This window comes from Perna viridis, chromosome 1 (genome assembly GCF_037379345.1).
Source record: "Perna viridis isolate PV_CMFRI_1.1 ecotype Kerala chromosome 1, ASM3737934v1, whole genome shotgun sequence".
Classification (NCBI taxonomy): Eukaryota; Metazoa; Mollusca; class Bivalvia; order Mytilida; family Mytilidae; genus Perna; species Perna viridis.
This window is the reverse complement of record NC_142445.1, coordinates 46,647,684-46,664,756: the sequence shown is the minus strand read 5'-3', so window position 1 is coordinate 46,664,756 and position 17,073 is coordinate 46,647,684. Positions and strand designations below refer to the sequence as shown.

The window sequence follows — 17,073 nt, the reverse complement described above, 5'->3', positions numbered from 1 at the left end:
GTGCATTCATGATATCACTGTTTTAAAATTTGGGAAAAAAATAAACCAAGATGTTGGTAATCTTGAATAGTTTTTTCCCATTATTCAAAAGAAAAATGAAAAGGGATTTTTGTAGCATTTGTTCATGTTTTTAATTGAACAATGTGTATACAAGGCATCTATAAATTAATGTAAGATGTTTTAAATATGTACAATTTAAACATATGGTCTTGGGAGTGGGGCTAGAATGAAATAGACTGACTCAGTCTCAGTTTTAGTATACTTGTAAATGTACTAAACTGTTGTAAAAAGTCATTCCTACTTCATGAGCTATTTCATGGTCTATTTTCCAATCACTGACTTCGCTATGTTTGAGCATCAAATGTTTAACTTTGTTGTAAAATATTTAGTTCAAGAAAATTATATCGTGCTATTAAGTCTGTGATTAGTTTAATTATTTACAATTATCAAACATAATTGGTTTTATTTTTTCGTTTTAGTGCATGTATAATCTGCCAGAAGCACTGCTTTTGTTTGAAATGATGCTTTATATTTGTTTTTAATGACATTAAATTTTCATATAGATTTCTACAGATTGATCTATTTTACAGATTTGAAAGTTATTTAAAGTTTAATTATTTTGCTAAGGTCAATGCAATCAATCTATTTGCACCAGAATGGCTGTTTAAACTGATTAAATAGATTTTCACAGCACCTTAGAACAAAAACAAACAGTCATATTTCAAAAAGAATCTGGCATATAGGTAAAGGGCAGATGATTGTACTATTGCTGAAGAAATTTGGCATTGAGGTATAGAGCCATATAATTTACTCAAATCTTGTACTGTTTTTATGAATTTCACTAGCTTTCATGTAGTGCTGAGTTTAAGTAGATTTAAGTGGATTGCATTTTTTCTAAAATCAGCGGTAAAATTTCCTTTCTTTGAGCTATTAAGGTTTTTGTCCTTCAATATTGAAGCAATACAGTTACACCTGGTGGTACACATTACAGGTTCAGAGCTGCATAACATAATTTTTGTTACCAGCATTACCAACAGTAAAAGTAGGTGTAGTAGCCACTCAACTGTGACATCCGTCGTGTTTAGGGGTACTTTCTTTGCATAATTTTTATTGAAATGTTCGATTTATTGGCTTTCTAGGTTGTCAGTAGCCTGTATAGGAAGATAAGAGACATTTTGAAACCTTTTGAGGTATTATGATAGTTGACTAACTTTATCAGAGTTTATGTTCCCTGTAATTGATATGGTTTACTGACTTGGTGTTTGATTTGGTATTTTTTTGATTTTCAAGATGAGTGCTGCCAAGATGTTAGCTGACTCAACTCAAGGTGACCTTGATGAACCTAAAAAGAAGAGGAAGAAGAAAGATGTTAAAAAGAAATCTAAGAAGACAAAAAGAGAAAGAGAATCCAAAAAATCAAAAGTAATTTTGTTTGAAATTGCAAGAAAAGTTTTGTATGCATTTCTGTAAAGTCTTATTAAAGTGTAGAATCAAAGTGTACCAGCTATCTTCACCAAGCTTAAGTTATTTCATCTTAAGGATAGGTTCACGTGCATTTCTGTAAAGTTTGTAAAATAGTTGAATATCCCAGCGTACAACATGCATTTCTTTAAAGTTTGTAAAATAGTTGAATATCCCAGCGTACAACATGTATTTCTGTAAAGTTTGTAAAATAGTTGAATATCCCAGAGTACAACATGCATTTCTGTAAAGTTTGTAAAATAGTTGAATATCCCAGAGTACAACATGTATTTTTGTAAAGTTTGTAAAATCATTGAATATCACAGTGTACCAGCTAGCTGTAGCAAGCCTCAGATTTGTTTCATCTTAAGGTTGTTATTTGTTGTAATGGTTCATTGGAATTATCAGAATTGAGTTGTAAAGTGATTGCTGGGAAAAATACCTTGTGCTTAACTCTGCTCTTAAATTGTTTGCCAGATCTGTATTTAACACTTTCAATTTTAGTCTGTATTTAAGAATCACATTATCCTCTTGCTGCAGTCTTTGAAGTTAGATAATTATTAACAATTTCACAAATTGAAAATCCTCCATGAGCATTCATTGCTTCTCATAAAGTTTAATAAAACTGGAAATTAAAATTGGTTATTTTAAGGTTCTAAAAGAATGGAATTTTTATTGAGATAGGAAGATTAATAAAAACAAATAATTCTACCCATTATGATGATTAAAAAAATTTGATATTCCAATCAGGAGGGATTTCAGATGAAATAACAATGAAAAAAAGATCGATGGGTTCGTATTCAAGTTTTTCAGCTTTGAATTGACGATTAATTTGTAGATTTATTGCAAAGTTGGTAAATTTTAATTTGTGCCCAGCACGAATTTAAAGACATTTTTATGAAACCCAATTTCCTTCATCGCCATGGGAATATAAAATGGGCAGCCTTTGTTAAACATTTTTTCATCCAAATGTTCGGTTTTGCGTTTAATGTAAAATTTAATAAATATTCACCTAGAGTATAAAAGCTATCCAATTTACATACAGAGATGCCATTTTCAAAAGTACATAAAAATTGATTTTATTTGAATTATAAATCACAGTGGTATTAATTGATGCTGAAAAAGTGTTAAAAAATTACTTTTAATCAAAAAAGTTCAAATGAGCGAAATGGTGAGAAGAGATTTGAAAAGACCGTAAAGTTACAATATTTATGGATCAGTTGATTATTGATGTTGATACAAAATTTAGCAAAATACTTAAATGGCTTATCTCATATTTAAATGTATTGAGTCGAGTGACTTTAATTAAAAGAATCCGACCTTGATCAGTAAAAGTTGATTGATTCACAAAAAAATTTTCACTTCAGTAGAAACACGCTTTTCTGTGATCAGAAGTGAAATTGTCCAAGACAGCGATTTTTCACTTGAAAAACTCATGTAATTAGGTAGGATATTTTGTGGTTCAGAGTTTAAGTATTTAAAGGGTTATTTAGACATGGTTTCAGGGAATTAACTTGGAAATCTTTTGTCTAAGCAATGATCTAGAATAAAATTCAGACAACTTCATTTCTGAAAGTTGTCTATAAAAGTAAATATAGAAATGTGCCACAGGACAGTGAACTAACAAATTACTAGTCCTGCTTAGGAATTTAAGCTCAATTTGATTTTTCTTCAAATTTTAAATGAAATAGTTGAAATTATTACTTACTGTGAAAGTACTTTAATTCGTGGATACCAATTTCTGTGGTTTAGGGAAGAAACACAAGTTTGTGGATTCTTGAATTCTTGGTTTTGAGGTTTTCAGGATACACATAAATTGAAATCTCATTTTCGTTGAGAACCAAATTTCCTGGTTTGGCCTGTCCATGATAACGATGCAAATCGGTAACCCATGAACATAAATACTTTCACAGTATAATGTTAAATGATGAAGATGAATGTTTTTTCCTGGAATGACTTAAACATCAGAAATAGATGTGAGTTTTGCCTGTGTATGATTTGGGAGGAAGGACCCATTTTAAAAGATGCTACAGATATGCCCTGATAGTCTTGGTACTTGCTCAGCTCACATATGCATTGGTGTCTGACATTGTTATTTAAGGTCTGGTGCCCTGTCCACTGTCATCCTACCCTCTGGTATTAATATGATTTAAGTTTCTGTTGTTTTTTGGGAAAAAATAAGGGTTGCTGTTGATTTTGTATGGGTTGAATACCCGTCCAGTGGATGTTTTTTTTTTTCTATTTCTAATACTGCAGCTATTTAGTTTAAAAATTATTATACAATCCTCGCATTTCAGTTTTTTATTTTATGATTCTTTTTTGCTACTTATGAATCCTTATGTCTGTCCATCTACTTCAGTCATTGTTTTTCTGGAAACAGTCAACCAAATCAGATCAATTTTGTAAGTTCAACAAAATTCTTTAGACAATTAAATATGTGTCAAGCTGGATTATGATGACTGTTTCATTTACGACCCAGTGGTTATAAAAAATTTAAAAGTTTAAAAATTTGGAATTTTGGGCTGTATGTGAGATCTTCAGGTCAACTTTTCATATATCCACAGAGGTTGCCAAAAGAGGAGGATGATTCTGACCTCGATCTTGAAAAAAACCTACAGTCTATTGGGGACTATATTAGAGAAAGACATGAGATGAATGAGCAACTATTCCATTGTCTACGGGGACCAACTCTACAGCGGTATGTTCCTGATGTCTTAAAGGTGAGAGTATGTAATTAGGTCTTCCTTAGGCAGTTAAAAATAACATGTTCATGGATTTATTTTTTGCAATAAAGATAAGTATTATTTGTAGAAAAAGGGATTTTCATTTATATGTTATGTGATAATATGTCTGCTGTGAAAAGACAATATAATTTTTTGAATATCTTAAATGCAGTTTATTTATTTTCACTTGATTTATTTCTATTTGCTACATTTTATTAAGAAGCTGTGGAGGAATGACCAGTTTCTTTTTGATATATTGACACACTGTTTACACTTAAGACTTGGAGACAACACTTTAGTTCATGGTCAAAATTAGATGAAGTTACATTTCCAGTAAAAGATTTTTCAAGCTTTATGTAATGTTGACCATGGCTGAATGAAATATTTGAGGATAATTTAGCAATTTGTGAAGCAATTTGGTTTTTATATCAAGCTAAAGTGATCAGATCTGATCGTAATGATGGAGACAGACTGAATGGTATAGAACAGAAACAAAGTATAATAAAAGTGACCGAGGGCTAGCCAGACTATATTTAATTACAAAATCTTTTAAATGACTCTGACAGTGTGAACATTTGCCAATATTGGTTTTGAAAATTGAGTATACTTGTTCAACTCTTTAGGTGAGAGGTCAAGCAGTGATCTTTGTCCCTCCATCTATATGTAGATTACCTAAATTTTGAGTTGAGGCATGGAATAAATTTCTGTTTATGACAATGTTAATTAGATTTTTTGCTCAACAAAACTGACCACTTTAGTCTTAATCTGATATCTGTTTTGTTGATGTCTGGCTTCCTGGGATAAATGAAACACAGACTTGGCAATCTTGTTTCAGCAACTATAACCTTTACAGGTATATCATTAAATGACTAAATTTCATTTCTGAAACATTGGGAGTTCAGTTAAGTGGTTTTTTTTTTGTAGAAAAACTAGTACCCAAAAGTGTTTTAAGTTAATTCAGACTTTTATACCCCTGCAATCAGTTTAGTGGGGATACATAGGAATCATCTTATCTGTCTGTCTGTCTGTCAATTCAGACCTCTTGATTTTTACAATTTGGGGAAAACAAGGAAGCATTAGCTAAGCAAACATGCTGTTTTGTAGTTCAGAGATAGTGGTCTTTTGTATCTATGTTTGTATGGTCATTTAATAAAGTCTCTTTTGCAATATGATCACAAAAGTTCTGTTGTTTTAAAATTTCTTTCACATCAGCTCTCCCTGTAGAAAAAATCAGCAAAAATTGCTCAGCAGTGTTACTGCCAATTGAACCCATATACAAGCAGATTAAATGAAGATACCCTTTAAACATAGGAGAAATATAGGTCACATAGAAAAGATATCATCTCTAGACCTAGACAGAATGGAAAATGTTTTATGAAAATATGACACATCGTCTTGACACATTGTGGAATTTTATTAGATTTCATTCCCAGAAAAATATTTGAAAAATTCAATTTTTCAACAAACAAATCCAGTTTAATAAGTATTTTTTTATTTATGAAACTGATAGTTATGAAGAAATTTGATGATATGTCAGTACAGATTTTAATATAGAATTCTTTGTCAGGATCATAAATATCATCTCGTCTGGACTTTTCACAAAACTGTATAATTGTCAGTTTAGGAAACACTTTAAGCTTCCAATATTCATGGGGACGGATGAATATATATGTATTCCGTTTTTACTTTTGAAGATGAAATATCACCCCATCTTCAAGTTGATATTGGTTTTTGAAGTTGTGGCTGCTATAGATATTGGTTATTCTCCATATGGTTAGATATATAGTTTATTTGTGTCTGGCACTTATATGACATTGGGAAAAAAAAATTAGGTGTAGTGCCACGTCTTTTCTTTGTTTCCTCCTACAGTAAAGAGAAATCATTAACCTGCATTGTTGGGCAGGTACCTTCGGTTCATTTACAGTGAGTAATAAAGTTAACTTCAGGGAATAGAGTTGTTCTTGACTTACTTGAATGACCTTATATATACATTATGAAATGTCTTCGGTTGTTAACTGGAAAATTAGCTAGGAGATTTAATCTTTTGATATTAAAAATTTTAATGTAGGTTTGATTGAAAGTTTTAATCTATTTGTCATTGTCCATTTCACTTCAGAAGTTCATCAGGTAATTGTCATTTTATCAAAGGAAGAACTACTCTCTCCAATAAAGTTTACTATATTATTTGCTATAATTGCACTCTTAATGTTTTGATGGTTTTGAAAGGATACCATACTTTATATATATAAGAAATTTTATGTACTTGCAACTGAGTATTATTTGAAGGGGTAAGCCTTATTATTTTTTTACGTGAATTCTTAAAATATAAAATTACTCCTATAACAATGTTTGAGTACTCATAAAGTTCAGTTCACAACTGTTGATCTGTTACTTAACAGGCATATTGTGAAGTATAATAGACAAATCAAATTTAAATCATAACTTATTGAACTACAGATTTATTACAAAAAAAAAAAATTATATTACTTTTTTTTTTACAAATTTAGGCGACTGCTTGTGTTTGTCAATGCGTGACATAATATTTAATTGTCATTTTAATGGTTACACATTAATGTAATCATTATCATTATGATAAAAATTAAAATGGGGAAGAATTTAAGTGCAAATTTGGCATTTGGTTATTGGATGTATTGAATACTACTCAACTAATTGTTAAAGTCCCCAGATTTTTACACTGAAAATATAACCATATTTTATATTCAGGCAGGTAATGAACTTAACTGGCTCATAAAGTAATATACTATCTACATGCCATTAGCAGGATTTTTTTTTCTTTTTTGAGGAGAAAGGGCATTATTTGGACAAAATTTTCTTCACTTTAATGTGGGTGTCACCAATTTAAACTCCTTTTCAATGTTATTGCTTCAAGAGTGGGAGGAGGTATCTTCATAACCACCCAACATCTTCTCTACAGGCTTGGCCTCTATGATACAGGTGGATGACACTATATTTACTCTTGATACTAGCATGTTTGTTTGTCTTTAATGTTTTTGGTTTCTTAAAAAGATTTTAAGATCTTTTGGAACTTTTACCAAAGTTGTTGACCCAGTGTAATGAGATGTATGCTGTAAATCAACATATTTTCCTTAATTTCCCAAGCAAGAAAAAATTCTTCAAAATAAGTCACCAGGAATATGTCCCTTCAACATGAAACACATGTGTTAAACTGAGTACTAGTAAGGGAAATAAATTGTAGCGAAATTGAATGATATGCTGAAAAGGAAAAATAAGTATCAGTGAACTAAAGTTGCTTCATTATAATACATTTACTTTTCATGTGTTATTTATTTTACACTTCTGAAAATGTGAGGTTATTTATTCTCTTCAGGTTGACTTTCTCTTGTTTTAGTTGTCCAGTCTGTTATGTTCCAGTTAAATAAATAATATTTTCTTGGTAAATGAAGGTCACTCTAATGCTAAAATGAGTCAGTGTATTTAAAGGAAGGAAAAAAAGGTTGAATTGTTGTACATTTCCTTACAAATTATGTCAAATTTAAGGGGTTTTTTTTACAAAGCAGAGTGTTGGAAGTTTTGAAACATTTGGTAAACAGTATTTTACACAGTATCTTCATTAAGACCAAATAGGTTATTATTTAATGGACAAACCGCAGGTGTTAGCACCAATACCTACAAGTAACATAGAACATGACTTTAATGAAATTCTCTTGTTTTTATGTCTTATTTAATGTAGAATTATTGGTGTCAATCAGTGATGTTATGTAGAAATATGTCCACATTTTCTTTAACATCAATCATTGTTTTATAATTTGGGGAAAAACTTATTGTGATAGATCATGGTATTCCAGTGTGAAGGTCAGATGAACAGGTTATAAAAAATATTATCCATCACTTAACTCCTTCACTTTTCACAAGAGAAATTAGAACATGAATAAATTATGACTGTACTATATTTTTTCACCTTTAAACATATCTTCATTATATGGCCTCTGTTAAAAAGTATGATGATATACCACTAACTTTAAGTACAGCCAAACCTATATATATATATGTGTGTGTGTGTGTGTGTGTGATATACCACTAACTTCAAGTACAGCCAAACCTATATATATATATATATATATGTGTGTGTGTGTGTGTGTGTGTGTCTGAAGAGACAGTGGCAGAACCAAAATTTGGACAAGTGTTAGTCTGGAACCCCCTTTTTTTTCAAAATATGTTAATCTGCTCCTGAAATATCTATAAAATGCATTCTAAGTAAGATTCATCTGTTTACAGAGACTACCTGTCTAATGTGACCATGATTTTGTTCTGTAGGTCACTTTAGACAGGTTTGACTGTACATATTTAGATCACATGTCTAATCCTGGTTGCTTAGTTCTGATAAACTTAAAACATTTATATTATTTTAAAAAAGTGGGATGAATGCATCTTTTGCGATTGGATTCTTTGGCAGAAATTAGGTTGGGATTCCATCAATAGGTGACAGGGACCCTAGATTTCATTTATGCAGTAGACTTATACATGCATTTTGTTAAAGGTATGGTTTGAATTTAAACCTTTGTTTGTCAAATAAGAGCTGTACAATTGGATTTATCCATCTAAATTGTCTGTTCTTTTCATGCAGTCAGAATCGATGTGGATATGTTTGCATCTGTCTTGTATTTCTATTCAAGATGATACAACTATCAATTATGTTGATCCTCTTGTGTTTAGAGTTACCTGCCCTTGACATAACCTTCTTCTAGAAAGTAGTTTTAAAAGAATCATTTTGGACATATCTTGATTTAAAAGTTGTTGAACTTCGATAGAATAACACTTTAGTATCATTATAATTCTCCCTCCCAACAGCAGTTTAACATACTCAAACATTAAGTGATGTCAGAACTTTGGAAAAAAAAAATTTTTGTATAAATCAGTGGTAATGATTTTAGGTCAAGGGTTTGTAATATTTGAATTATAAGTTTTATAGCAAGCCATCTGTTTTTAAGTTTAAAAAAATCATTGCAAAGCTTATAAAACCCTATAGGCTGTTTACACCAACGTGTATTCAGTTTTAAAAAGCTGAACGGAAATTATCTTATAGTTCTAACATATGTTTCACTGCCAATTTGCATTTTTATAAACAGTATGTGCTTACTTTATACAAATATTTTGATTTATTTGACGGAAATGGCTGAAATGTATGAAAGTAGAATATAAAGAATTTTCACTCAGAAATGTGTAATATGTAAATTATTTTTGTGAAATTATTTCTTGGGATGACAATAACGTGAAACACATGGACTCATCGATTAAACCATCATTTCACAAAGAAAAATTGGCTCGTAAATTTGTTTTTCATATTATGCTGTTGAAAAAAATGGAATTACAAGTTTTAAATCTATAATTGAAATCAGCTGAATATTTTTTGAAGTACAATAAAGAAATATTTGTGTCCCATGTGATTAGTTTAAAGGATGCTTAGCCAGAAATTTTATATCCTGTCTTATAATAAAAAGCCATTTTACTTAAATGATTTTTTTCTCAAATGTGATATAAATAAGACAAAGCTACTGTTATCTCTGTAAAAATTGGAGTGTAAACATTGTTTTGTCTTGTTAATTAATTAACTTGGATGTGTTCTAAGGATGTTGTCCTTCTTACTGTTTTTACAACAGTGCAGTAACATATCACTTGGTGGTCCTGAATTTCTTCTGACACTCACTATAATAGTTTTAAGGTGAAAAGACAAACACATGTACCCCCTGTATATTTTGTTTTTATTCAGTGACACCTCTTTACAATCTATTTTGCCAGATTTATTTTGGTCTTGACTTGATTATGAATCGTATTAATGTTCAGGACTTGACTTGATTATGAATGGTATTAGTGTTCAGTATTTTGGACTTGACTTGATTATGAATCGTATTAAGTGTTCAGGACTTGACTTGATTATGAATCATATTAGTGTTCAGTATTTTGGACTTGAATTGATTATGAATCATATTAGTGTTCAGGACTTGACTTGATTATGAATCGTATTAGTGTTCAGTATTTTGGACTTGAATTGATTATGAATCATATTAGTGTTCAGTAATTCTGTTGTTACCCTTATTGTTTTGGTTTTTTTTTTTATTTTACTGCAAGGTTAGCAAGGTGACCTTTCTCTTGACACATATCATTCTTTATACTAGAGAGTTCTAATGAAAGTAATTAACAGAAATATGAACAAAATAATTACTGTTGAGTAATGATGAGGAAGAGATATAAAGAATCAGCACTCTTGAGCCCTCTATTTCTGAAAAGAGGAGATATCCACCTGTGAACTGAATAATTGTATGGGCTACATGTGTAGGCTCTTTAGAGTTCTGACTAAGCTGCAGGTAAACAGGTATAAACACTTGCTCAATGTATTTGTTAGATGTCATATTTCTACCCCCGCAATCAAAGTTTTTTTGTCTGTCAGTCCATTTGTTTATACTTTTGTCAGATTATTGAACTGGTTTAACATTTAAAACTTTTGATTCCATTTGAAGCAGGAGGGGGGGTGTGGGGGTCTTTTTAGAGCAAGCTCCTAGTATTTGTCATTCAGTTTTATTTCTTTAGCAGATAATAGACTGAATGATTACATATTTCCTATTTAGTGCTGGCTTCAAGTGTTGTTTCTTGTCACATATTTTTATCAGTTCAGTGGGACTCCTTCATCCAGATAGATGTGACATTCTCTTCCGTAAAAGTATTATGTTTGATATGACTTATTACTGGAATCGGTTGTTTTCATTTGCCATAACACCTATCCTTTGACCCCAGAAAACACTCTCATTTAAGATTTTTTGTGGTTTCCAGGTTTCGTCAACTTAATTTATTTAAAATGCCTTGGTAATATTTTTGTATTAACCTTTCATTTTCACACTTAGTTTCCTGAATTTCATGACTTTCAAAATATTTTATTGGTTCATTTACTTATGGTATTCCTTATCATACAGGGAATCCATATACAAAAAATCAATTAGTTTTCAAATATTCTTTAATTTTTTTTCAGTAGTAAGTAAATTGTTTACTGTAGGCCATCCATTAGGCAATAATTTTATCAACTTTTTTAGGAAATTTCTTTAGATGAATTAAAAAGAAGATGTCTGGAACACCTAGAGATCATGTCAAAGAAAAGAATCAGGAGAATTTTATCAGGTATAATGTTGACAATATAACTACAGTCGTTTGAATGTATTAACATTGTACAACTGTTAGTCCTCACTCAAGGTCACTTACTTTATTTTACATATTACAATGTAACCAAACTTCAATCATTCTTTTAAAGATGGCATTACAACCTAACAGGTCTTACAGGTTTTAATTTTTTATTAAAATTTCATAGTGTGGTGTTGCTGTTCTAGAAATAATAAAGTAATTGGCTTCAAACAAGTTTTTTGTATTCTGTCTTCATGTACATTACAGGGGATGATCCTTCTTTAATCTCCTCATCAGGGACAGAGGAGGAATCATCTGATGAAGAAACTTCTCCATATGAACAAGGTACATAAAACAATGGCCTGAGTGAATAAATTAGCTTTGCAGTCTGTCTGTCTGTTCTTCTGTCCCTTGTTTGAATGGTTAAGATTTTATCATCACTTGAATTGTCATTACTTGTATCATTCTAGCAAATTTTATTATTAAACAACATACTGTAAATGTATTGATTTTTGTGGTTTACTAGTTTTCGCTATTTTTGCGATGGACAGAAACCCGCAAAAAATAGTACTCGTGAAATTGGTTTTTTTTAACACTATGTAACACTAATAATTTTTTCAAACCTGACAATTGGTATCCGCAAATATGCTCACTTGACAGAATCAAAAAAAATTAGCAACCGCGAAAATCAATATGTTAACAGTAATATTTTTGTCCTTCATTAGGTTGTATTATACAGATAACACTGTATAGACAGGTACCAATAGATAGTATTACTGTTTGACATAGCCTGTAGACATGCTTGTTTTATAAAAAAAAAATATTTACTTATAGAAAGTAAATATTTATAAATTATGTGACAGTTTAATGTGAATGGTGTAGTCAAAGTCCAAGTTACATAAAAGTTTTTTTTTATAATGTATAAAACTTGTAGAAAACCAGCAAAACCCAGGCAGTGGCAGATCCAAAATGGGGGAGGGGTGTCTTGTTGGAAAATTGGGTAAATTTTTGTTGTGGAGAAAATAATAGTCTGGAACATTCCTTTTTTTTCCTGGAACACCCCTCACTTGATCCGCCCCTGCCGTGTGTATAAATATAGCTTTGTATCACAATTATTGACTTGCAGTATGTCAGGGGAGATAATTTACTCTCAGATGTACAATCTGTGTTTAATTTGACCTGCTTCCTGGGTTTCTTTGACCAACAACATAATACAATAATCAGACCTATTATTGGTTTTCTGTAATTAAACATTAAGTCCCTCACTTCTTATGTAATATGGAAATATAGGACTATTGACCTGTGGTATAAAGACAGCTATTTAAATGTTACCAAAAAATGGTTTCATTTAATTGGCATCTGACAATGACAGATGGTAGTTTATGTCCATATGCAAATTTCAAAGATAAAAACTGTCAAATTTAAGCTCACAGTAAAATTGACCAGTTCATTAAAATCCAAAAATAGTTAGAATTAAGATTAAATTTAGATTCTGAAGTACAGAACTGTAGCTAAGGATTAATTATGCTGTCTTCTGATGATTCCTACCTAATCGTCCATATAGAGAAGTTTGTACAGGTCTTATGTAAACCTCTTATTTCCAACCCCCTGTGGGCCTGTGGTCATAAAAATGGTCAATAATTTGTCAAGACCTATTTCTTGTTTCCTTTTGATGATTACAAAACGGAGATCTCAATTAGTGTTTTATTGGTTCTACGATCAAAAATGAAGAATTACATTTATTTTATTTCTTGAAATTATTAGAAGGAATGACATTTAATATTATATTGGTAATGTCCAGTTAGAGGGAGAGATGAAAGACGAAAAATGATTTTATAGTTGTTTTGATGAATTACAAAAGAATGAGATGCCTTATGTTTAATATTTATAATACTAATATATATTTTATTTACACATTTTGAGAAAATGAGATCACCACCTGGTCATTGTACAACAGATATTTGAATCTTAAAGCCCAAAGCTTTCTTGTTTTATTACATTATTCTGTTTGATTATCATAAATGTATATTTTTCCTGACTTGATAACATTATATTTTAAAGAAAATTCCCCTTGGCTATTGTGATACTACTGACCATGGTTTGCTATAAGAAGCTATAAATGACTTAGCTGTGTATAGCATTCCTAGGAATGGGTTGGCCTGGGTTGAAGATTTATGGGCTCAATATAGTTGTCTTGTATCATGTGAATTATAATTATAGTTGGCCTTTGGTTGAAAGTTTGTTTTGTGCAAATTATGACAGCCAGTTTTATGGCATGGACTAATGCCTGATCAACCTCACACCAAAACCTTCAGCAAGGGCAGGCATATCTGGTCAAAACCATAGGCAGGAGCAGGCCTAATCTGGTCAAAAACTTTGGCAGGGTGGGCATATCTGGTCAAAACATTTGGCAGGGGCAGACATAAACCTTTGGCTGGGATGGGCATATATGCTCAAATAAAAAGTTTAAAACATGAGTTAAGTAGGATGCTTTAGGGCAATAAAGAATCATTGAATGTTGTTAATGACACACAGTACACTGTATATAACAAGGTTAGAACTATAATGTAGTGCCAATATCCTTATATATATCATATATCTATAGTACAAACTAATCAATCCAAAATTATTCTGCATACTCTTACTAGTTAGAATATGACTTAAATTCAAAATGTATGAATTTGATTATTATTTTAATTTCTTTAAACCAGAGTTTACCCTTGTCAAGTTGATATCCTGCTTGTGGGGGCATTAGTGATCTTCTTGTACTTGGGTCATGATAGAATGGTCAGTGATTATGTTTTAGTTGTTGAAAAATCTATACTTAAGTCCACTCCTGTCCTTGACTATAATGGAGAATTGACAAGCTGCCAAGAAAAATTTCTAAAACCCCAGAGATTTGTATTAAAATCCTTCTCTCAAATATCTATGTAACTTGACCATTGTGTATTGGGTGTATTATATTCATTTATAGGAAATTGGTTTGTCATGTTGTCTTTTTAATTTAAACAAATGTATTAAATGAAAAGAGTTACCATGGTAATTTTGCCAGGTGCAGCATGGTTAAAAGAGAAGCATGAAAAACTGATATAGATACTTAATTGACTTTTTCCACATATAAGTAACAATAGAATTGGATGTGATAATTTATCAGCTTAAATTTTCTACATTTAGGCTGATTAACAAGTCATTACAAGTGGAATTTTCAGGAAATATAATTGAGTATTTGTTCCATTGTATGACATTTTTCGATTAAATATAATGAAAAAGAGTCCATTTGTATTGTAATATGTATTTACAAGTTTCTTAATTAAGACCAGGTCTAGGATCATTTTGAAAGTAATTATAATGGTAGTCATCCATTATAGGCTTAGTAATAATGAGAATTGATTATAATTTTGCACCAGGTTCCGTCTCAAAGTTAATTTCATACTGGTCACTGGTTATAGATTTTCAAATTGAAGCCTTGGTAAAGAATTGAAATTTATTGCTGACTGGAATAAGATTCTGTAAAAGGAGATAAAATTCAATATGCTATTATAGAGGAAATTTCTTCTATTGAAATCAGTTTTTGGGGAAGAGAGTTTTCCTATTATATCTAGCTTCCTAACAATTTAATCATTTGTATATCTTGTTAATAAAAATTGGAATGCCCAATAGTGCAGCAATGTTATGGCCTTATTAAAAACTTGGTTATGTGTTTCTCATCCTTAAATTCTTTTTTGAAACTTACTGTTATCTATTTGTTGTCATGGTTTTGTTGTGAATTTTAATTAGTGTTTAATTATCAAATGATACACTTAAGTGAGCTGGTAATGCTATTGGTAAGGGCAATATATTTCTTTGCAAAAACTTATGGAAATTTCTAGTTTTTTTACCTTTTTTTCTTAAAGTTCTACCAATACATTTCATTTACTAATACTTATGTAAAAATCTGATGTAAAATATTATATTGGACAAAAAATTTTGAATAGACAGTATGTGTAGTTGCATACAAAGGGAAACTACTCAAGTATCACAGACTTAGTTGATTTGAAGCTATCCTACATAGATCACTTAATGATAAAGGTTTAACTTTAATCCTGTCTGTTGACAAACTACTGAAATTGATTCCTATAAAAGAACAATGTTAAGTGTACAAATGTCTATAGACTAGACTACAATTTGATCATGTTTGACAGTGCAAATATTTGATAGCGTAACACTTTTGATTTGCAAGATTTTTTTATTTTTGTATTGTCTCCGAAGGAAAAATATGATTATATTTATCTTGTTTCCAATCTGAGTATTTAAAGATTCTATTTTGATTTAAAGACACAGGACATTTTTTTCAGCTCTTTTTTTTTTCTTTTTTCGTTCGCCATTTTTGGTACAGGCCTAAACAATTTTTGGAAGTTGTCTATTATTTGTTCCTTATTATCAAACCTGGAAAAACTAAGTTTAGGCAAGTATAAATGATTGGCAGTGTCTGACTTTATATTCTTCATATTCCTTGTTAGTCTCTTTCTTATCTCTTCCTTCACTATTCAATTGATTTTTATAAATGTTATAAATATTTGGACATCATATGGGGATGTGCATGTAAGAAGATTTTTTTTTTGCCAGATGATTGCAAGAAGGAGGTAATCCTATTTATTAGGGCTTGCTTTTATACACAACTCCTAGTTTGTTCAATTGGTTTGATAACAGTATTTATGAAGGTTGAGTATTGGATGAAGATGTTTGGAAGGGAGAGAATCCTACTAACGGTTTAGGTCTCCCTAACAATTTCTGACATTTCCATAACCTGTTTTAAAAAAAAACTAATTTTCAAATGACTTTCAATATTATTATGCTAGTGGTATGATGATTGTAGAAATTTTTTACAAAATTGATTCAAATAAATAGTACCAGTTCTTTAAATCCACTTTTTAACTCACCTGGCGGAAGGCAATGTGAGCTATTGCCATCACTTGGCATCCGTCGTCATCCATCGTCGTTGTTAACAATTTTTCAAAACTCTTCTCCTCTGAAACTACTTGGCCAATTTGAACCAAACATGGTATGAATGTTCCTTGGGGTATTGCATAGAACTGTTTTGGAGATTTTTGATCTGTCGAAAGACATGGCCGCCGTTACTAAAAATAGAACATAAGGGTCAGACAGTTGTTTTTCCCATTTATCTCCAAACTTTTTAGGTTTAGCCGAATTCTGACATGGGTTGAAGTGTTCAGCATGATGAGATCTGTCTGTAGTCAAAATTTGGTGAAAATCTGTTGACCCATGTTGGTGTTATTGCCCTTTTTGGACGTTTTTTGCTGTTTTTAATGTTATTATTTTAAAACATCTTCTCCTCAGAAATTACATTACAGAATTCAATGAAAGTTGGTGTTTTTGTTTTAAAGGGCATCCTTAACAAAATGACCGTTTGGATTTTTGATTTGTTATAAAGCATGGCCACCGTTACTAAATATTGAACATTGGGGTCATACAGCAGATTTTTGCATAAATCTCCAAAACGGTTTGGTTTAACCAAATCTGACGTGGGGTAAAATTATTCAGCATGAAGAGATCTATCTGTGGTCAAATTTTGGTGAAAATTTGTTGACCTATGTTGGAGTTATTGCCCTTTTTGGATGTTTTTTTCTCTTTATGATGTTATTACTTTAAAAAATCTTCTCCTCAGAAACTGCTCTACAGAATTCAATGAAAGTTGACGTTTTTGTTTTATATGGTATCCTTAACGAAACGACAGATTTTT

General features: G+C 30.9%; 1 protein-coding gene across 2 annotated transcripts in view; it reads left to right on the top strand.

Annotated features, from left to right (window-relative positions):
- The window catches only part of LOC148629039 (uncharacterized), an 84,437-nt gene that overhangs the window by 54,729 nt on the left and 12,635 nt on the right, over nt 1-17,073 (top strand). For both annotated transcript variants that reach the window (XM_088542851.1, XM_088542856.1), the window contains 4 exons: nt 1,291-1,422; nt 4,026-4,181; nt 11,249-11,333; nt 11,601-11,678. In XM_088542851.1, the coding sequence (XP_088398977.1) occupies nt 1,291-1,422; nt 4,026-4,181; nt 11,249-11,333; nt 11,601-11,678 (451 nt within the window). The remainder of the gene's footprint in view (nt 1-1,290; nt 1,423-4,025; nt 4,182-11,248; nt 11,334-11,600; nt 11,679-17,073) is intronic.